Here is a 23,986-nt window from a genome sequence, read left to right as displayed (position 1 = left end):
TGTTCTGAAAACCAAAACTCAGTTCTTCTAGGCAAGCTTACCTGATACTCGTAAATCGAGGAGTACTTGGAATGCTACTGAAAAAGCTAATATCTTTATTGTCAATAAATACGAGTTAAATCATCAACAATTGTTTAGAATTTAGAACAGAATTATTTGTATATAAGAAAAATAGAGCTAGAAACAACATTTGAATCCATCTATGCGGTCTTGGTCTTGGCCGCAGGAGATGCCAAAACACTACAAAATATAACAACAATAGCAAGACCAAGAAGAACAGAGTACGTTCGTATAAGCTCAGCTGTTCCCTTCCCTGATCCAATCAACTCTCCTAATACAGGCACCTAGATAAATTTCCATAATGTATTAGCATTTCGAGCAGATAAGTCATAAAGTGTGTTTTTATTTTGTTTTTCCCTTGCAAGAGGTTAAAAGTTCGAGTTTTTAGCTGGGAGATGGCTGTGTAGTCGATAAATTTTTTTAAAAAAAGGAAGAACTGTATCCGAACGAGTAAACTTACTGTGATGGAGGCGAAGGAGACGGCAAGAATCAAAGAGGTGGTTCTGATCCATGATTTTCGAAAGATGAAACCGTATAAAGAGATGACAGCAAGAGGCCAATTAACAACAAGGTGGTAATAAAGAAGAGCTCTGAAAAAATCAGGCTTCTCTAATAGTAAATAATGTTTCTTGTCCCGGATGAAACTATCGATCACAGATTTTATGTAGTAATGGCTTGGGAGAAACACATGACAATTCGTGAACAGACCAACAACGGTCACAATTGTTAAGAACAATACGGTGATCGCGTCTGCAAGTTTCATCAGAATCCCCATTTTCTGATCTTCTCCAACTTGTCTCTATGTACTATATATGAACACAGATAAGTCTTGTATAGTTTGCTTGTTCTTTCACGTAAACTCTTCATTGAATGATGTAAATTTTACAACATCAACAGCACAAATATAAGAGGGGAAGGGGGCTTGTTCAAGTCTGGCGGCTGCAGCATGCATGATAATTTTGTTTTAGAAAAAAGTTGATAGTAACATGTATTTGTTCAATTTTATAAGATCGTTTTCGACTTTCTTCTAAATTATTAAGATTTTAGATGACCTGATTATCTTGTATGATATCAAAACTGGATTTAGGAAGTGTTGAATAGTATATAAGATTTGGCTAGGTCTTCCTCTAACACGACACGTTAAGGTTTTAGAAGATCCGGGGTTATTTAACAACTTTTATACTTCTGTTCTTAAACGGATGTAGAGTAAAGCAAAGCAAACATATCTGATAGAAAAGAAGAATTTTTTTTAGAAAACTATAATATCTGGTCCATATTTATTTTAAATTAAAAGAAGCGGAATTTCTTTGGTGGTTGTCTTCTTCTTGGCGGTTGGAGATACCAGAAGACTACGAAATATAACAACAATAGCAAGACCAAAGAAAATAGAGTACGTTCGTACAAGCTCTGCCGATCCCCTCCCCGATCCAACTAGTTCTCCTAGTACCGGAACCTGCACAAATCACTAAATTGTTATAGTAGTACATGCAGAGTTGTAGAACTTTTTTTAAGCAAAGAGGCTGAAAGTTCGAGTTTTAGTTGAGAAATTGCAGTGTAGTTGAACCATTTCCTAAAGAAGACAGTATATACAGAAGAATAACTTACCGAGATGGAGGCGAAGGAGACAGCAAGAATCAAAGAGGTGGTGTTGAGCCAGGACTTCCGGAAGGTGAAACCGTATAGAGAGATGACAGCTAGTGGCCAGTTGAGAAAAAGATGGTAATACAGAAGAGCTTTGTAAAATTCAGGCATCTCTAGTAGTAAATAATGTCTCTTTTCGCGGATATAACTATCGATTATGTGCTGTAGGTAGTAATGGCTTGGGAGAAACAAGTGACAATCCATTACCATTCCTCCAAATGTTATGATACTTAAGAACAACAAGGTGATTGCATCTGCAAGTTTGATCAAAATCCCCATTTTTCTTCTAGCTTGTTTATCTTACTATATCTCAGTATGATGATGCTTAATGATTGACGGGCAGTAAGGGAGCTGGTGAACAATTATAAATGCTGGAAGCTTAGCGTCTTTCTGCGGAAAAATGTGTACCATAAGGCCCGCCAGGCAGCTATACCATTATTAGCTTATCAATTTTATTAAGTCAATATATAGCTGCTGCTATGAATTTAAATTCTTTAAATCAATCTGCCAATAAGACAGTAAATACCAGAAAAGCGGTCGCCATCTCCAGATCCATGGCCTATTTCGGGTTCATTCGGAGCTTTGGCAGCCACCGTAGGAGGTGTGATGTTCATGCACCCATTTGAAGGGGGTGCAACACTAAGGACATCGTACTGGACCAATGCCGTACAATTAGGACCTCGATATGGTTTTGTTCTGTTCGCTATGTGTTAAGTTATGTTCCTTCTTGCTTTTTTTTTGGGCAATTCTCATTGTTGTTTGGAAACTATAGTAGAGAAGAGGTTTTTGGCCCCAAAAGGAATTTTAAGGTTTTAGATCCTTAGGAAATCCCCACACCAAAATTCTTTGATTTTGAACTCTGAATTGCAATCCAGATGTTTTCGGATATCCGGAAATATGTGACCAAGCTGTGATACCACATTTTGGAGACTCGGATATAACAGAGCATAAAAAAACTAATATTCGGCAAAGAAATGAGCTAACCCACAAATGTCAATGCAAACCAGATATTTTATCAGAAACATACATCTCTTGAATAAAATAAAGAAGACTGATAATGATCCATAGGCACATTCAACAAAGCTTGCCTCTGTCTTCCCGGTAGATATGGTAAAAAAACAACTCAAGTTTCACTGGGAGGTTACTACAACCTCCAAGCAACTGGTTGACGACTATAACTGATATTGCTAAATTTCTTGCAATTTCCTTGCATATATACATCTGCAAGAAGTGTGATCTCCGTAGTGTTGCTCTAAAAATCAATGATCGGCTCTCCAATTGTCAGGTTACGCTCCACAGACCATGGCAAATTGAAGATCTTTGCGGTGATAAATTTGAATATCTTGTTCACGTTAATGTTGTATGTTGAACTCGAAAAAAATAAAGTTGCATTCAGGGCCTTGGCATATGTCCTTGCCTACACAACACAGCAATTAAAAAACCAGTAAATTAAAAAGTGCCATGATTTCGTTCTTCTGATCAGTTCTCTCAAGCTACATGCATGAGAAAACAACACTAGGTTATTTTATGATGTTATGTACACTGGCAGAACCAGTGAAGGGTGAACCCAGAAGCCCCAAGTTGAAAAAATTACCAGAAGTTATATACCGAGCCACAGCTAATCTCCAAAAATCATCAAAAATTTCATTTTATAATATTTTAGCCTCAAATATTTTTGATTGCTGATTCTGCCACAACTTATGTAAACTACTTATGGGAGATGCATATACAATTCGAATTTTGGATATGGGTCCTTCTCAATCATGATCATGAAAGACAGCTAACTAGTGTTAGTCAATCTACAAGTAGAATAATCCATACACTGCAATAATTCTCCAGAGGTTACATCTACTTTATGAATGCAAAACGTTTTTAGTTCTCCTGTCGTTTTCCATTGGTATTAGTCGGACAATGAGCCAAATCATTTAAACATAGATTTAGACAGACGTGGCCAAACTTGCTATCTATATCTTTCAGTAGGAATATTAGTACATCTGCAGCATGTAATATACTGTACTAAACAAACTATCAAACAAATATTTGAATGGAGGAGAGATGCTGGATTTTAAAATAAAAATCCATTGTCTGTGTGAAAAAAAACAAAATATCTGGATCGTATCTTTTTGTATCTTGGTTATTTTCAAGTTATTTCTTATATTACATTACATTATCGCTAATCGCTAATGATTAGAATTTGTGCACTTAAACACCCATTAAGCACTTCTTTAGGCTGTTGAAGATATGAATTTATGTGACATTCATAAACTATTTGATAGACTTCTGATTGAGTCATCAACGTCTAATGGACTTTTGTACAATGAAAGTTGCCTAACAAATTTGAAAAAGAGTATAAGCTTACCTGATTAGCGATAGTCCATTGCAAATCTATGGGTAATTGAACAAAATCATCAAACTTTGTTCCCACCAGTACTGGAATTGCGCTCTGCAACAATTCAAACAAGTAAATGAATTATACTTTTCGCACAATGAGGATGATTATCAAACAGATTCAAAGCATTACTCACCTGATTCCATTTCCGGGCTTCTTGATACCATCTAATAACACTGACAGAGGAAAAAAACATAAAATCAAGGTCACAAATTTTGTTTTCTGGGATTACAATTGAACTGCAGCATCATTCCAACTAATTACTGTTGATTAAAATTATCCTCTATAACATAATGTGACATCAATTAGCTAGCTAGGTTTACCTGTTTAGAGTACAGCGACTTGTAAGATCAAACATGAACAATATTGCTACGGAATCTTTACAAGCAACTGGAAGCTGCTTTTGATTATTATTTCCTGCATCATATATCATATAACATTAATTTCCAAAGAAAATAATTTGAAGATCCCTTCAGAAAAAAAATCGATTAAGTAGTTAAGTACCTTCAACTTCCCAAATTGTATATGCAATCCGAGCTCCTTTGACACACAATGTTTTATCCATATGGGTCAATCCCATCACCTCTTGCAATTCTTTCGATTTCTCCCTGCCTGTATATTTTGCCTAAATTACAAAATTAACAATATCAATACATGTTTAACATATTGCTACAATGCTCAACAAATATTCCTACATATGTTCTCCAACCTATTGATCTCAGAGGTCCTAAGACATTTAATGAATGGTGTAAAACAGCGAGAAACGCGTAATTTTGATCATATTCGGTGTACTATTTGATAATATATTAAGCCATGCATATTTTTCATTAATAAAAAAAGTATCAGTAATTACCAGAAAACTAGTTTTTCCAATCTGGCAATCACCGAGGAGACTAATTTTCAAAGCAACCAAATCCGAAGAATCATTATGGTTTTCACAGCAGCACGACGCAGCACGAGACGGATAAGTAGCAGGAGGAGGAGATGAAGACCGAGGAATTGTGGAGGGAAGCAACTGCTTGTAACGAACAGATGATTTTCCTACACAACAGCTAAAAAGATGGCTCCATAATGAAGTAACACAGAACCGGAGATTCGCCATCCGCCTAATAATAATCCGTTTTACGTTCAAACGCCTTAAAATAACCTTCCGGCCAGAACGAGTCATGCTAAGACAAAAATTTGTGATGTTTGCAGTAACAAACAATGATGGCCTCAAGAAGTAGCAAAACTGTTGTTTTTATGGTTCCTTTGGGCCATGAAATATGGAAGCTGGTCTATTATGTTGGCTAGATAATTTTTTAATTTTTTTTTGTCAAATAACGGGTATGTTTAGAATGGGGTGCCTCGTGCCTTTTTCCCCACGTCGATTTGTTTATTTAACTTCCATATAAAAGCGACCACAAGATGGAGACAGTTGACCGATATTTGTGGTTGGACAATATCCGTTTTAATCAAAAAGGCCGGCTTCTTTTTAGTTTGTATTGAAATTTTCGGGACATTTGTCTACCGTCACCCTATTCTTTCTCTCTCCTATCATTCAAATTTATCAAGTATGATTGAGAATTAAGGAATTCTGGTGATCCCAAACCAGATTTTGAAAGGAAAGTGTAACCAATTACAAATATTGGGCCTATTTCTCTCTCGGCTTATAAGTTATTTATAATTTATAAGTTTGTAAATATTTATCTCGAACTGTTTATCGATCTAATTTATAAGTCGAATTTACAACTTATAAACTGATAAATTGAATTTTAATAACGACATACTTTTTCTCAACTTATTTTGATTTTTCATTTTTTTAAAAATTTTAGTTTTTAAATATATGTTTTAAAGTGTTAAGCTAATTTAAAAGTCATGAATTAAGATAATAATATTTTTAAAAAAATTATTTTAGTTCATTTAAGTTAAAAAATTATGACTTATAAGTAAAATTAACCAAACACTTACATAACTTATAAGTATTCATCTACTTATCACTTTTACTTTTAAGTCACTTATTAATTTTAAGTGATAAGTTACTTATTTTAAAATTTTCCAAACAGGCACATTGTTTCAAATTTTTATAACAATTTTTTTATTATATATTCTTGTGTACAAAATAAACGTAAAAAATTATTATTTTAGTGCATCTTGATTAGTTCTTTTATTCAATAGTGGTGGACTTTGTACATGGAACAGCTCCACCAACCAAATTGACCTAAAATTATAAATTTTCGCACTTATCGTGTTTTCACGACAAAGTTTTGAGTTTGCTGAATACGAATATTCAACATGCGTATCATATATTAAAAGAAAATTCTAAAAACATGCATGTTCGACATGTTTATGCTTAGATATATACAAAACATTCATCTTCGTGATGGATTACCCACGTTCATGTTTAGTGGGTATCTTGGGCAATCCTTCCCACAGCTTGGATAGTTTTGGATAGGTTTTCTGAGTAGAAATTAGAAATTTTGACATAGCACCCATACTATTATGATTTTAAAAATTATTTAAATAAATTAAATCGGTCCGTGCTTTGCACAGGTTATCAACTAGTCATAATAAAACCTGGTATTAATTCCCTTTCTTTGAGTTATCATTTAGATTTCGAAAAATAACTAAATTTTATCATGATTGTGTGAGTAAAATAGCAAATTTTAATAAATATTTTGAATTCCAAAACGAGCTATACCCTTTTATGTTACGATTTTTCAATTTTTTATAGTTTTAATTTTTTGACTTTAATGATAATTAGTTTGTGTCAAATTTCTAGTGAGTGAACTACTTCAATTTTTTGGACGCGGTCATCCACTTGATATTTAACCATATATATATATATGGCGATTCATATTCTAATAAAAAAAGATATTCTTTGGTTAGATTTTATTTTCAATGCCTTATTATAATTTTAAAAATAATCAATTTAATTTTTCTAAATTATTAGATTTCATTTATACTTTATTTAACTTTAAGTTAAGGTTTTATATTATTAGGTTTTCCGATTTATGTCAATCATCGAAAAACTTAATTAAATTTAATTTAACTTTTTCAGGTAAGCGTGGAGTTCAAAACCTGAATTTCTATTATCGTGCATTAAAGTATTATCTAAATATTAGAGAATATATTGTACATCTTTTAATTTGATGATAAATTTTCTTAAATGAATGGAACTTTATCATATAAATTATATTTCAGTACGAGTATATACAAACCAAACCAAACTGTTAGATATTGAGTACAACAGGGGGTGAAAGTGTTTCTTTGGATTTTTAGCCTTTTTAAACAGTTTAGATATTAGGTGAACAAAACAGTTTCTACTTTGCAGAGATATTTAACAAGAATAAAATAACAAACACAATATTTCAAAACTCACTTAATTTGTATTAATTAAGTTTGTCTTCCTAGAAATTTCTTGTTCTTAAAAATATAAGAACTCGGCTCCTTGCTTGAGAGAATACAAGAATATATAAATCTGTTTGTTACTCCTAAACTAAGGACCAGTGCATGTTTTATACACTAGCAGCATGTGTTTACAAGACTTGCACTAAAATATACTAAACTACTTTCTAAATTAACTTTTTTCTATTTAAATTTCTAACTTAGTAAATATGTGCAGAATCTTGCAGGTATGTGACCATCCTTTGTCCAGTTAATCTTGGCCCTTGATCTTGTATTCTCCCAGCTACTTTGTACACTTTTCAATCTAATTGAATAGATCATTTGTTGACTGATAATTTTGAATATTTAACTTGTCTACATTCGGTACTTGAGAGGCATGTCGAGATCTTTAGTTTGTTCTATAAAGAAGTGACATCTTGAAAAGTATAATGACTTATCGAGATCTCTAAGTTCTCTATAGGTATAATTGACTTGTCGAGGTCTCTAGATACTTGCATGTGAAATGACTTATCGATATGTATGAGATCTCTACATGTAAAATTGATTTGTCGATATCTCTGAGATCTTTATATATATTTTGACTTGTCGATATCTCTGAGATATCTATATGAGAAATTGACTTGTCGATATCTCTAATTCTTCAAATTTTCATTTGACTTGTCGATATCTCTTAGTTCCATACATGTAGAAATGACTTATCAGTATCTCCAGTTCTCTACATCTTCATTTGACTTGTCGATATCTTGGAGACTTCTCTATAAGCCATTTTGGACTTCTCGATAAGCCATTCTGGACTTCTAGAATGACTTCTCGATATAACTTGATCTGTCACTTGTCGATATCTTGACTTAGAATATTTTTCATAAAACAGTTTTATTCAACTCCAAGCTTCTTACACTTTAATCTGAGGCATGATCATGGCTTGATCTTCTTCCAGAGTTTATTCCTTAACTTGAATCTGTTCACAGAAAAATACTCCAGTCTAATCTTCAATCCTTTCTATAGACTCAAGTAATACAATACATAATACAGAATTTACTACCAAACAACTAAATATTAGGGATGTTAATGTGATTTAGTCTTGTTATTATACATGCATGTCTTTCATAACAATCTTCCCCAATTTGTGAGAAGATTGCTTATCACAAATTCATGTCTGATAATTATACTAATCCCAAGCTAAAATCAATTACATAAAACTTGACAGATTAACGAATACAATTTTCTATACATTTGATTATTACATAAATTCAACAATTACAGTCATCAAGTGAATTTCTCATAGCATGTTTCTTTCTTAATGAGGTCCTTGAGATTTATAAGTACTTGAAGTTCCTCTCTTATTTTTATCCCTCTTAAGGCTTCTATCAGCTTGATCCATTCATCCAATGAGTAACCATTGAGATAACCAACTCTAAATCTTGAAATTTTACCAACTTGAATGTTCAGGAAATGTCCATCTTTTGATATTCTACTCAACCCCCTTGCCTTGAGCTCATTTTACCTCTGCTCAAATATATCTATTTTCTTAGCATATTTCATATCCCTTTCTTCATTCTCAACCTTTAATCTTGCATGTCTTTTATTTCTTTCTCTCAATATCTCAGACATCATAACCTTCCACATCCGTGTACTTGTATCTGTTGGGTAATGAATACAACATGGGGGGGTGAATGTGTTTTAAATAATTTTAATGGCTTTTTAATCTTTTAATAATGGTGAACAAAGTATTCTGTATTGTGGAGATAAAGTGGTTAAACAGAATAATTAATACATGAACATGAACACACTTATCTTTCAAAACTCACTTAATTTTATATTAAAATCATGCTAGTGTTTTGCTACAAATTTTTGGGTTCTTAATATGTTAAGAACTCAGCTTCTCTCTTGAGAGTTACAAGAAATTTTAGATCTATTTATTACAACTAAAACAAAGCATCCAGTGTTTACTTTATAGAACAGTAAACACTGGTTTTTACACAGCATGTCATAGCATGTACTAAACCCTACTTTTGGATAACCAAATATTTCTATTTCTGGCTTAGTGTATCTTTGCTAATCTTTCATGACTGTGACTTTACTTTGTCAATTAATCTTGATCCTTGATCTTGTACTCTTCAAGCTGCTTTTGTATACTTTTCAAATCAGTGATTGATTTGTTTGTTGATTGATAATCTTGAATATTAAACTGATCTGCATTCTGTACTTGAGCTTTACATCGAGATATCCAGTTAGTCATATAGAGAACTCGACATCTCGATAAGTTTAATGACTTATCGAGATCTCTAATTAATCTATAGTTGTTTAACTTATCGAAGTCTCTGAGTTCTCTATAAGAGAGTTTGGCTTGTCGAGATCTCTCATCTTCATGTCTTCACTTTGGCTTATCGATATTTCTGAGTTCTCTAATGACAAATTGACCTATCGATATCTCAGAGATCTCTAGTGATATTTTGACTTATCGATATCTCAGAGATCTCTAGTGATATTATGGCTTGTCGATATCTCAGAGTTCTCTAGTGAGGAAATGACTTGTCGATATCTCCAATCTTCATGTCTTCAATTTGGCTTGTCGATATCTCTGAGTTCTCTAGTAGCTTTTCTTTGACTTCTCGATAAGTCATTCTGGAGTTCTCGAATGACTTCTCTATAACACATAATCTGTGACTTGTACATTTCTTGACTAATAATGTTTTTCCCAAAACATATTTATTCAACTCCAAGCTTCTTCGCACTTTCTCTGATGCATGATCTTCATGATCTTCTTCTAGAGTTTATTCTTAGGCTTGAAACTGTTTACTAGAAAAATATTGTAGTCTAATCTAATTACACTTTTAAAGACTTAAGTGATACAATACAAAATGCAAACTTAGATTACCATAAAACTTACTTAAGTTGTCAATTTGACTTAGTCTTATTTTTGTACAGGTATGTCTTGCACAACAATCTCCCCCAATTTGTGAGAAGATTGTTTATCACAAATTCATGCATGTTAACAAGACTAACCCCAAGCTACAATGAACAATTAAACTTTACAAAAAAATGACAGAATTACAATGCTTATCATTGAGAGGTTATAGAATTTTTAAAAGGAAATTCATTACATAAATTCCTCAGTTCCCCTTAAGGCTTCCACAAGCTTGAGCCACTCATCCAATGAATAACCAGTTAGATATTATGCTCTAAATTTGGAGAATCTGCCAACTTTTATGTTCAGAAAATGTCCATCATTGGAGAGTTGCTCATCCCTTTTACTTTAAGCTCATTTGATCTCTTCTCCATTCTTGCAAGTTCTTCTGTATACTTCCTGTCTCTTTCTTCCTTTTCAGCTTTTGCCCTTGCAATTTTCTCATCTATTTCCTTCACCCATACATAGTATACAGCTTTCCAAAACCTTGTGATTGTATGCTTGTCCTTCATCAAACTGATCACCCTTTTGAATTCTGTGATTGAAAGTGTGTCCATTAGATTACTGTCAAGTAAAGTGAAAGAACCATCACCATAATATATTCTGACTTCTGTATATGATACAGCCCAGATTCTGACTATTTCTTCAGCTAGCTGTTGAAAATATTCTTCATCTGTGAGGCACCAATTTAGTGGAAGAAAGTCAGCTTGATCATAGCAATTCCATAGTGATCTCTTAGTAACTGGCAGTTGCTTTGATTTTCTCCCAACAGATTTAAAGTGTGTCTTGATTGGAGGTTTATATGAAGGTAGGTTTGTGATTTTCTTCAAGCTGGTTTTAGTGGTAGTGATTTTGGATTTTGAGAAATGAATTTGCAGTTGGCTTGTATAGAAATTTTGGCTTTAAGGTGAGAGATGGTTGAGTGTTTGAGCTAAGGGATTTGGTAGGCTGAGATTGTGTCATTTGGATTTGTAGGGTTTGTTGGTGTGGTCCTGGATTATCTTCCTCTTTCTTTCTCCTTCTTTCATCTCCTCTCTTCTTGTCATCATCCTTCTTCTCATCCTTCTTTTTATCCTTCCTGCCAATTGCTCTTGAAGATTGACTTGGATTTGAGCCAGAAGGTTTTTGTTCATCATGCTTCTACTCATCATCATCCTTGTCATCTTTTAAATTAAAATGAGAGGATGGCAACATGGTGTCAGCATTTACCATATACCTTTCAAGAATTATGATCATTTCTTCATCTTCAATTTTTTTGGTCTTTTTGTACTTTAAATCGGATTGAAGAGTCATGATCAGCCTCATGTTCCCTCTCACACAGTTCTTGGGAACATTGAAGATTTTGTTCTTCTTGGTTTGTGAGCATATGTAGGACACCCCTTCGCTTGGATATAGATAGGCTTCAGGAAAAGCTGCTATCTGTGCATTTTTAAGCTCATGAAGAAGCTGAGTCTCATATATGATGACTACATGTACTTTTTTAATCACAACATCTAGCTCAGATGCCCTTAGTGTTCTGAGATTTGAAAGGGATACTTGAAGGCATCTATCCACACCACCATCATTGATGTTGACAACAATCCTCTTCTGTAAGTAGTTCTCAACATTTACAACCACTGCCCTGATAGAGTTGATAGTCTTGGTCAATGCTCTTTTGTATGTTATGTAATTATTTTGAAGAGACATCCTCAGGACTACTAGAAGTTCACTGAATTCTTGATCTTAATTTGGTCCTTCTGCAGCCTTGATGAGTCTTTCTTTTCCCACATCTTGAAATTTTTGAGTTTGTGAAGAGCTTTGTCCAACCTGAATAGGCTCTTTAGATTTAGATTTAGCATCCCTGAATTGTTGAATCCTAACCTCAATCTCCCCCTTAGTCTTGGTGACAGGCATGAGTAGAGGAGTTGGTAATTCTAGCTTTATTTCTTCAGTTACTGAGGGCAGTGGTATGTTGAGCTTCCCCATGATGGCTCCCAAAGCAACATAATTCTGCATTTAGAGATGCTTGTGATAGTCCATCAGGGTTTTGATATCTGCCTGTTGACTCTGCACCAAGGATGTAAGAGCTTGTACTTGTGCACTCAGCGAGTCATTGGAAGATTTGAGAGAAGATACTTGGTGTTATAGTTATTGAACTTGCAAGGTGGATGAGGATTGAGATGTGGAGGAAGTAGAAACCCCAAAAGTGTCCAGCGCAACCTTCTTAATTTCATCCATGCGCAAGGCTGAAGGAGCGTATCTGCTAGAATGCATTTGATCCAGCTTCAGTCTTGTATTATTAGAATGAATGATATAATTTTGAACTTGTTCATTCAGGGCTACAAATGAGGTCTTGAAATTCTTGACATGTGTTTCCATTCCACTTAGATCATATCTTGACATCTGGTCAGCAAAGTTTATGAATTTGTTTTTGATCTCAATCTGGGATCATTACTTTATCTTGATGTCCAGTCAATGTAATTTGAAGTGCTTTTCCAAAGTTGTGGAAAGCCTTGATTTGAGCCTTGTATACATCATTGATGGTATCATACACTTCCTGTGGAGTTAGAGATCTAGCATTTCTACCCAGAATAGTGATATACTCCTCCCTGAACTTAGCTAGCACATCATCCATTTTAATAGAAAATTCTTTATCTAGCCAAGCATCACAGTTTGTATCCTGACCAGCTTCATCAACAATTTTAGCTTGATTTTATTCAACATTGGTTTGGTAGGTGAGCATGATAGCTTGGTAGTCCTGATTTAACATGTTGGATGTGAGCAGCTGTTGTGAGATTTGTGCAAGGCCTCCAATCTGGTCAACTACAAGATCTTCAATGGTTGAAGGTTGATTTTCAGTTTCTTGAAGTTACTGGGAGATGAGATGAGATGGTTGAGGTTGAGAAGTTGAGGGTTGGTGTGTAGGGTCAGAACCACCTGTGATAGGAGTCACAGTTTGACTCACAGATTGCTCTGTGTTTATGACAGTGTGTTATCCTCCACTTGTAGTCCGAACCTTCAATTGAATTGGAGGGGATTTGACTGGGTTACTGTCATGTACACCAGCCTCAAACCCCTGTGCTTCTTGCAAAGCACTGTCATATGAATGTGATATACTTGCCTCTCCCATAGCAGGGTCATTGGCAATTATACTCCTAGCTTCAATTGTCAGAGCAATTTCAGCCAGGGTTTTGAGGGGGGTTATTCCTGGAACAGGAACATCCAATTGAATTGGAGAGGATTTAGATAGCTCCCCCTCAGGAGTACTACCCTCAAACCTAACAGCATGTGAAGGCTGTTTTGCACATGAAGGTGCATTTGTGATCACCATGGAGTCTTCAGTAAAAACTGATGAATCCCCCATATTTGTGATTATGTCATCAAGGTCTACCCCATCTTGTAGCCTCTCACCATCTAAGTTTGGTGTCTGGGTGGTGAGCAAGGTTTCATGAACCAAGTCACTTGAAAGGGGAAACACTTGAGGATTTGATTCAAGTGTCTTAGAGTAGGAAGAAGAAATATTAGATATAATATTTTGAAGCTTAGAACTGAGTGTTAGCAACTCCCCCTGAATGGATGAGGGAGCTTCAAGAGATGTGCTCTCCTTGTGTGTGCCATCCTTGTTTCTCCTTCCATACACCTGTATTTGTTCAAGTGATGGTTGTGCGGACTCTTTACAGGGTGCACTTGGGAGAATGCTCTTTTCAATAGAGACATCCTGTTGAGAGGATGTCCCTAGAGTTTGTTCAAGTCCCTTATTTACAACTACATCCTTTTGAGAGAATGTAGAGATGCCTTGAGTGGTCAACTCAGTTGTCTTTTGCTTCTTTGTTCTTTTGACCAAAGGTGACTCAGGTTGTATTTGTTCCTCACCACTTTCATTCAATATTGTAAGGGTTACGTCCTTTCTCTTCTTTTTACTCACTTCACCCTTTTGAGAGGATGAAGTGGTTGGTTTCCTATTTGTTATTGGTTTTAAAGAAGTAGGCTCAATATGGGAAGGTCCATGTGGGTGTGCCTGTGTTTGCGCTTCCACAGACTCAGGAACCATTATTGTACTAGATTGAACTTCATTTGTCCTCATGTCAGGCATAGGGTAAGGACATGTCTTAAATATTTCAATCATGAAATGTGTTAACCTAAGACCCACATCTACCTTATTCTTAGTAGTAAGTGATCTAAATAGGATTTTGGACACTTGGTTACAGTTTCCTATTAATGACCTATCTACACCTTCAAGCATATGTATGTCATTTACTTTATGATTTAAAGAAGACATAAAATATCTAGGAAGAAAAATTTCTTTACCTCTTGAAGTGAATGGCATGATGAGCCTGGTGCTCAATTCCTCCAGAATGTAGTGTCATACATTAATCTGCTTGTTGTGAGCCATTCAGTAGACCAGATTCTGAACAACACTAGAAATATTGTCAAATCTTGATTTCCTGCATGTGAAAGCTCTTATCACAGAATCAAACAGAAAGGACCACTTTCTTCTCAGATTTTTCTTGTTCAAGCTAGCTAAGTTAATCTTCTTAGAGTAGTTGATAAATACAAGAATTCATGCAGCCCCTCTTGAGTTGGAATCCCTACTAGCTTATCAGTTGGAATGTTCCAGGCCAGGTTCATATCAACTTCAGTTATCTCAACCTGTTGTCCTTTGATTTGACAGTTAACCACTAGACTTGAAGATTGATCTTCATTCACAACTGTCCTAGCTACAGCTGTGTTCCATAAATCCCCCAATACATCCAGATAGAGAACTGGGTTAGCTGTAAGAACTCCAACAAAGTAGGTTTTAGATAAGAACTTGACAAAACTTTTGAAAGCTTCAGGTGCTTGATTGGCATTTAAGAATGCAAGAAAGTTGGTCTCCTTTGGGATGAAGGGTACAATAATGTCTGTTGCCATTGTTGTAAATGTGAAGATTAATGGGTAAAAGAAATTAGAGAGAAAGGATTTGAAACGAGAGAGAAATCGGTTTGGAATTGAAAAGGCTAGGTCACTTAGAGTTCTCGAAGGAGTAAGTATATGTATGTCGAGATGTCTGGGTATTTATAGTAAAAGTAAATGACTAGTCGAGAACTCAAAAATAGACGTTTGGAATTTGTCTATCGAGAAGTCATTTTGAAAAGTGAAAACATATCGATAAGTCATTTTATTATTCTTGTAGAGAACTAAAAAATAAGATTATCGAGATGTCTAATAAGTACCCAGTTTGTCCAAAATGGACTGAATTATTTCTAATTTTTATTTTAATAAATCGAAATAAAATCAGAATAATTTTGCCAAAGGTATTTTACCAAAATAATTTATTGGATTAAATGATTTCAATTTTGAGTTATTTATAAGTTTAAAATCATACTTGTAGAGAACTCAATGAGTTAACACTTATAGAGAACTCTACAATGACTTATCAATAAGTCATAATGAAGCTTATCGAAAAGTCCTTCGAGAAGTCAGAAAATTGACTTATCGAGAACTCATTCGAGAAGTCTTAAAATGACTTGTCGATAAGTCGGTTAGACTTATCGACAACTCGGTTCTATATATACTTTTGATCATTTTAATTATGTCTTGTGTTTATTTTACATATTAAAAATGTAAATCAACATTTTGACAGTTTTCTTAGAATTGAAAAATTCCAAGTTAAATCTTAAATAGAAAAATAAATATGCAAAGATTTCTGAAATATCTATAATTCATATTCCAGTTAATTTCTAATTAAATTAAATTATTTTTATTTACTAGAAATTGATCTGCTGCAACACATTAGCTGAGTTCTTGCCTTAGGATGAAGAATTTAACATACCAATCTCACCTACAATTCTGCTGAAAGTTGCTTCATCCAAAGGTTTAGTAAAAATTTCAGCTAATTGTTTTTCCGTTGGAATAAAAATGAGCTCAATGGTACCATTTGCAGCATGTTCTCTAATAAAATGGTACCTTACATCAACGTGCTTTGTTCTAGAGTGATTAACTGGATTAGCCACAATAGATATAGCACTATTATTGTCACACATAATTGGAATTTTGTGTAACACTAGGCCATAGTCCATTAGCTGATTTCTAATCCAAAGCACTTGAGCACAGCAACTTCCAGCATCTATATATTCAGCCTCAACTGTGGAAGTTGACAGGGATTGTTGTTTCTTGCTATACCAGGATACAAATCTTTGTCCAAGAAACTGACAGCTTCCATTAATACTCTTTCTGTCAATCCTGCATCCAGCAAAATTTGCATCTTTGTATCCAACAGCTTCAAAACCAGTTCCATTAGGATACCATAATCTCAAGTTTGGAGTCCCCTTCAAGTATCTGAAAATTCTCTTTACAGCCATCAAGTGTGATTCTTTTGGATTGGCTTGAAATCTTTCACACAGACATGTTGAAAACATGATGTCTGGTCTACTTGCAGTTAAGTAAAGCAATGATCCAATCATTCCTCTATAGCTTGAAATATCTACACACTTACCCTTTTATCTTCATCCAACTATATTGCTGTAGACATAGGTGTAGATGCAGGTGAACAATCAATCATGCCAAATTTTTCAATAAATCATTAACATAGTTAGATTGGCTAATGAAGATTGCATCACTTCTTTAGCTGACTTGAAGTCCAAAAAAGTAACTTAATTCCCCCATCATACTCATTTCATATTCAATCTGCATAATCTTAGAGAATCTTTGACAAAACTATTCATTGGTAGAGCCAAAGATAATATCATCCACATAGATCTGTACTAGGATCATATCATCACCATGCTTCTTGTAGAAGAGAGTTTTGTCAATGGTATCTCTAGTGCATCCATGCTTAATCAAAAATTATGGCAGTGTGTCATACAAAGCTCTAGGTGCTTTTTTTGTCCATAAAGAGCCTTGAGTAGCTTGTATACAAAGTTTAGAAATTCTAGATCTTCAAAGCCAGGTGGCTGTTGCACATAAACTTCTTGTTCCAACTCACCATTTAGGAAGGCACTTTTGACATCCATTTGATATACTTTGAAATTTGAATGAGCAGCAAATACAAGAAAGATCCTTATTGCTTCAAGTCTTGAAACTGGAGCCAAAGTTTCATCATAGTCAATTCCTTCCTCCTGTGAGTAGCCTTTTGCAACCAACCTTGCCTTATTTCTGGTAACAATTCCATTTTCATCCATCTTTTTCCTGAACACCCACTTTGTTCCAATAATGCTTCTATTCTTTGGTGCAGGAACCAATTTCCAAACTTTGTTGCTTTCAAACTGATTTAGCTCTTCTTGCATTGCAGATATCCAATCAGGATCAAGAAGGGCTTCTTCAGTTTTCTTTGGCTCAACTTGTGATAGAAAATATGCATGAAGACATTCATTTGCATTTGCACTTCTAGTCCTCACTCCAGCAGTTGGATCACCAATAATTGTTTCTCTAGTGTGAATCATATCCCACTTCCTTCTGTGAGTTTGTTGACTAGAATTTTCTGTGTTTTCTTCACCATTGGCATGACTTGCAGAACCTTCCTCTCTTTCTCCCCATGAGTTTGTGCTATCAAATTCAGGTTCATGAGATGAGCTTCCATTTTCATGGTTCACTTGTTCAGTTGACTCTTCATTTATTATATGATTTGCATTGACTTCGGCTTCATTTTCATCAAGTCATTCCAAGCCTGGGTACTTGTCATCACCAAAAGTAACATTTGTGCTTTCCATAATTTTCTTTTGTTCAATCACATAGACTTTGTATGCAGTTCTTTCCGATGAATATCCCATAAAAATTGTTTCAAAGACTTTGGAGTCAAATTTTCTCACATATTCAGAGTTGTCCTTCAATACATAGCACTTGCTTCCAACACATGATATGCTTCACAGTAGGCTTTCTCTAAGATAAGATTGAATAGGGTGATTTTCCAAGATTCTTGTTAATGAGATATCTGTTTTGAGTATAGCATGCAGTGTTCACAGCTGCTTTCTTAAAACTAGTTGACAATTTTGCATCTTGCAGCATTGTTTTAGCAGCTTCCACCAATGTTCTTTTTTTCCTCTCAACTACTCCATTTTGTTGAGGTGTCCTGGCTACTGAGAATTCTTGAACAATGCCTTTGTCTTTGCAGAATTCAGTTAAGGTTGTATTCATGAATTTTGTTCCATTATCACTCCTCAATCTTTTTACACAATTCTGATCTTCAGCCTGCTTCTCAATCCTCTTGATGTGCTCAATTATGATGTGTAGAGTCTCATCTTTAGAATACATAAATTCTACCCATGTGTACCTTGAGTAGTCATCCACCATCATAAGTGCATATCTTTTTCTTGAAATTGACTGGACATTAACTGGTCCAAATAAATCCATGTGAATAAGTTGCAACGGTGCACTTATTGAATTCACAGTTTATTTTTGTGAATTGATCTTTTCATTTTTTCTTTTTGATAAGCATCACAGACTTCATCTTGAGCAAATTCCAGATTAGGCATGTCTCTCACCAACTCCTTTTTTAACTAGAGTATTGATTGCTCTGAAATTCAAATGAGACAGCTTCGTATGCCATAGTTTGCTTTGCTCTACAGATGCCTTGGTGTTGAAGTAACAAATTCCATCCTCATTTATTGAGTCCAAGTCTGCAACAAATAAGCTTCCTTTCCTTGCTCCTTTCAAAGCAACTTCACCAGTTTTCTTGCTGATAAAAGTGCATTCTTCTTTGTTAAATAAAACCTTGAAACCATTGTCTGCAAATTGGCTGACACTTAGAAGATTCGCTTCAAGACCAGCTACCAGTGCTACATTATCAATGACAATATTTCCATAAATTAATTTGCCATATCCCATTGTAAAGCCTTTGTTGTTGTCTCCAAAGGTCACCAATAGGCCAGCCTTCTCCTCAAACTGTGATAGCAGGGCCATATCACCTGTCATATGTCTTGAGTATCCACTGTCTATAATACATATGACTTTCTTCTTTCTACCATGCACATAATGAGTTTAAGTGTGTTTAGCAACCCAAGCAGTGTTGGGTACTTTCTTCTTGTTAACAGAGTGAGTAGAATTAGAATGAGTTATTTTAGATAAAAGAGAGTTCATTGACTGTTGTGCATTTTCCCTTTTTGATGTAGACCCGGTTTTTACTTCTTTGAGGTCTACTCTCAGCTTGTGGCGACCTTTTATCAGTTTCAGGTTGCAAGGGATGCAAGCAAACTTGTCACATAATGAGTAGGGATCATTTGCATTTACTTCATTGTACTTGCATGCTCCTTCTACTGGCTTGCTAACATCCTTTTTACAAAGGTGAGTTAGATGATTCACAGAGCCATATTTTTGACATTGTTTCCATGGAACATCTGCAACATAAGAAAAATTATTGCTTATGTTTATCCCAATCTTTCCATTTCTATTTTTCTTTTTCTTTCTTGCATCCTCAGTTTTCATTTCCTTGACAGGTGTCTTGGAATCTTGGCTGAGCATGGGCTTCTTTTCAGCTTGGAAGTTAGAGTTGTTTCTGCATTTTTCTTCTCATTTTCTTCATCATCAATTTCTTGTTTAATTATCTACTCTTTTTCACTGAAATCTACCTCACATGCTTTGAACATAGGTGAATCAACCTTTTTCAGCATAGCTGGAACATCTTCATTTTTTGTTACTTTTCCTTTACCACCAATATATTTCTTCTTTCTGTTCAAGACATTATAGTCAAGACCAATAGCTATGTTAACATATGGTTTGTTCTTCTCATGGTATTTTCCAACCAACTCAGATGCATTCCTGAAATATTTCAACTTAACTTCATTCTTTTCAATCTTTTCTCTTAACACAGCTTCAATCTCATTGGCACACTTCAGCTTATTTTTCAAATATTCACTTTCTTGCTCGACTGACTCAAGCTTCACAAGCAGTAGATCCATCTTTTGCTTCTCACTCTCAAGCTTCTCATTAGCTTTTGTTAGCCTACTGACTTCCTCAGTAGCTGCCACTAAACTAGTGTGTATGTAAAACATCTACACACTCATCTTTTCCACAGTTTCTTTATATTGACTATCATTTAAATCAATAGTGGTTAGAGTTGGTACCTTTGATTTTGAAGTTGATGCTTCTCCTTGCTCAAAAGCCATGAGTGCATAATTTTTAACTTCTTCATCCTCATCATCAATATCAGTGTCATCCCAACTCTTTTCTTCTACAATATAAGCTTTTTCATACTGCTTCTTCAAGAGAGCTTCATACTTTGCTTCTAGTTCAAGACATGCCTTATCTTTCTTCACCTTTTTAGGCTTTCTGCATTCAGTAGCAAAGTGACCCAACTCATCACAGTTGAAGCACTTTATTTTTTAAATGTCCACATATCCTGTTTTGTAGCCACCTTTTCTAAATGAATTGTACTGAGTTTTTGGTTTCCAATTGTTGCTTTTGGAAGATTGTCCCTTGCCTTTGAAAAATCTTGGCTTCTTGACTCTTATGTTGGAGAACTTCCTAGCCAAGTATTCCATGGATTGGTCCATTTCATCTAGCTCATCCAAGGTATAATATTCATCTTCCTCCAGTTCCAACACAACTTGCTTCTGAGGTCCTTTGCTCTTCTATTCTATAGCTTGAACAACTGAAACTTGATCATCTTATCCATCTTCACTTTCTTCTCTGTCATTTATAATTAAAGCACTTGAACCATCAACAATATGACTATGGTGTGCCTTTAATGACTTTCTTTGCATCATTTCAAGTTCATAAGTTTTCAAGATTCCATATAGAACTTCCAAAGTTATTCTGCTCAAACTTCTTCCTTCTCTAATAGCTGATATTTTCTGTTCAAGATGGTCAAGAAGGGCTAGCAGAAACTTTAGCTTAATCTCCTCAGCCTCATAATATTTATCATGTAGCTGCAAGTCATTAATCAATTTACTGAACCTTTCAAAAACTTCAGTGATTCCTTCTTTTGGTTTAACCATAAACCCCTCATATTGAGAAACAAGAATCCTCCTTTGGTTTGACCTAACCTCCTTTATTCCTTCACATAAGATCTCTATTTTCTCCCAGATTTTTTTGGCTGTGTCACAGTTGACAATGTTATTGTACATTACATTGTCAAGTGACTCAATCGAGATCAATTGCAAGCCACTGTCCAGAGAGACTTTTTATTTTTCAGGTTCAGTGTATTCTGAAGGATCTTTAGGAGCATAATGGGCTGGAATGACCATGTCCCCATCTATAGATTCCTCAACTCTTACCATGGGAGTAAAAGGCCCATTCTTGGAGATCTGAATGTATAATGGATTGGTAATCCTGATAAACAGCAGCATTTTCTTTTTCCATAGTGTATAGTTAGATCTGTCAAAGGTGGGGATTTTAATACTGCTCAGTTTCTGTGTATTCATTCTTCCAAGATCTTTAATCTGTTTGCTTTCAGATTTTGCTCTGATACCACCTGTTGGGTAATGAATACAACAAAGAAGGGGTGAATGTGTTTTAAATAATTTTAATGGATTTTTAATCTTTTAATAATGGTGAACAAAGTAGTCTGTATTGTAAAGATAAAGTGGTTTAACAGAATAATTAATACATGCACATGAACACACTTATCTTTCAAAACTCACTTACTTTTATATTAAAATCAAGCTAGTGTTTTGCTACAAATTTATGGGTTCTTAGTATGTTAAGAACCCAGCTTCTCTCTTGAGAGTTACAAGAAATTTTAGATCTAATTGTTACAACTAAAACAAAACATCCAGTGTTTACTTTATAGAACAGTAAACACTGGTTTTTACACAGCATGCCATATTATGTACTAAACCCTACTTTTGGATAACCAAATCTTTCTATTTTTGGCTTAGTGTATCTTTGCTAATCTTGCCTGACTGTGACTTTACTTTTCCTCTTAATCTTGGCCATTGATCTTGTACTCTTCAAGCTACTTTTGTAGACTTTTCAAATCAGTGATTGATTTATTTGTTGATTGATTATCTTGGATATTAAACTGATCTGCATTCTGTACTTGAGCTTTACATCGAGATCTCCAGTTAGTCATATAGAGAACTCGACATCTCGATAAGTATAATGACTTATCGAGATCTCTAATTAATCTATAGTTGTTTGACTTATCAAAGTCTCTGAGTTCTCTATAAGAGAATTTAGCTTGTCGAGATCTCTCATCTTCATGTCTTCATTTTGTCTTATCGATATCTCTAAGTTCTCTAGTGACAAATTGACTGATCGATATCTCAAAGATCTCTAGTGATATGTTGACTTATCGATCTCTCAGATATCTCTAGTGATATTTTGACTTATCAATATCTCAGAGATCTGTAGTGATATTTTGACTTGTCGATATGTCAGAGTTCTCTAGTAGCTTTTCTTTGACTTCTCGATAAGTCATTCTGGAGTTCTCGAATGACTTCTCTATAACACTTAATATGTGACTTGTATATTTCTTAACTTAGAATGTTTTTCCCAAAACAGATTTATTCAACTCCAAGCTTCTTCACACTTTTTCTGAGGCATGATCTTCATGATCTTCTTCCAGAGTTTATTCTTAGGCTTGAAACTATTTACACAAAAATACTCCAATCTAATCTCATTACACTTTTACAGACTTAAGTGATACAATACAGAATGCAAACTTAGATTACCATACAACTTACTTAGGATTGTCAATTTGACTTAGTCTTGTTTTTGTACAGGCATATCTTGCACAAAAGTATCCTTGTCCTTCATCAAGCTAATCACTCTCTTCAGGTCTAAAATTAAAAAAGTTTCCTTTACCTCCCTGCTAAGCAAAATGAAGGAGCCATACAAATAGTAGATTATGACTTCTGCTAAAGAGACAACACAAACTTTGACAATTTGTTCAAATAATTGTTGGAAATAGTCATCATCTGTTATGCTCATATTTAGAGGTTGAAAGTCATCTTGATTGAAACAATTCCAAATGATTCCAGCATCAGCTTGCATTTTCTTGGGTTTTCTTCCAACCGACTTGAAGTAGGTTTTGGTTGGAGGCTTGAATGAAGGTAGGTTTGTGATTTTCCTTCTCCCCTTTTCTTCTACCTACTATCATCTCCCTTTTTCTTATCATCATTCTTCTTCTCATCTACCTTAATGCCAGTTGCCTCGGTAGATTGACTTGGATTTGAGCCAGAAGGTTTTTGCTCATCATCATCCAAGTCATCTTTGGTGTTGAATTAAGTAGTTCGCAACATAGTTTCAGCATTTTGTAAGAATCTTCCTAAAATCCTTATCACTTCCTCATCTTTATTTGTCTTCTTCTTCTTTGTATTGAGATCAGTTTCCCATGTCATAATTAATCCGAGATTACTCCTAACACGGTTTTTTGGGATTGTGAAGTATTTGCACTTTCTGGTTTGAGGACAGATGTAGACCACCCCATTGCTTGGATGAACATAGGCTTCAGGAAAAGCAACTATCTGAGCCTTTTTAGTTCATTAAGCAGTTGAGTATCCTATGGAATGACTGGATATACTCTATCAATGATGACATCCAGCTCAAATGATGTCTTAGATTGAAGCTTTGAAAGAGACACTTGTAGACATCTCTCTAAACCACAATCATTGACATTGGGCACTATTCTTTTCTCCAAGAAGTTTCCATTCTTTACAATCACCACTCTCAGAAAATTGATGTTGTTAACCAAAGCTCTTTTATAG

At 34.7% G+C, this 23,986-nt stretch overlaps 2 protein-coding genes across 2 annotated transcripts; both read right to left on the bottom strand.

The window, feature by feature from the left end:
- Positions 1–72: 72 nt before the first annotated feature.
- On the bottom strand, positions 73–5,426 carry LOC141696996 (septum-promoting GTP-binding protein 1-like). The gene is made up of 8 exons (XM_074501172.1): positions 4,944–5,426; positions 4,595–4,715; positions 4,414–4,507; positions 4,227–4,266; positions 4,061–4,144; positions 1,666–3,118; positions 521–1,513; positions 73–344 (listed from the first exon to the last, which is right to left on the bottom strand). Exons 1-6 carry the CDS (start codon positions 5,256–5,258, stop codon positions 2,954–2,956), a joined length of 819 nt encoding a protein of 272 aa, XP_074357273.1. The 5' UTR covers positions 5,259–5,426; the 3' UTR covers positions 73–344; positions 521–1,513; positions 1,666–2,953.
- On the bottom strand, positions 201–1,980 carry LOC141695324 (uncharacterized). Its single transcript, XM_074499580.1, has 3 exons — positions 1,666–1,980; positions 1,403–1,513; positions 201–344 (listed from the first exon to the last, which is right to left on the bottom strand). Exons 1-3 carry the CDS (start codon positions 1,978–1,980, stop codon positions 201–203), a joined length of 570 nt encoding a protein of 189 aa, XP_074355681.1.
- Positions 5,427–23,986: the final 18,560 nt, after the last annotated feature.

Source organism: Apium graveolens, chromosome 11, assembly GCF_009905375.1.
Source record: "Apium graveolens cultivar Ventura chromosome 11, ASM990537v1, whole genome shotgun sequence".
NCBI lineage: Eukaryota > Viridiplantae > Streptophyta > Magnoliopsida > Apiales > Apiaceae > Apium > Apium graveolens.
Note: the sequence above shows the minus strand (reverse complement) of the source record. Positions and strands in the feature narration are given on the sequence as shown.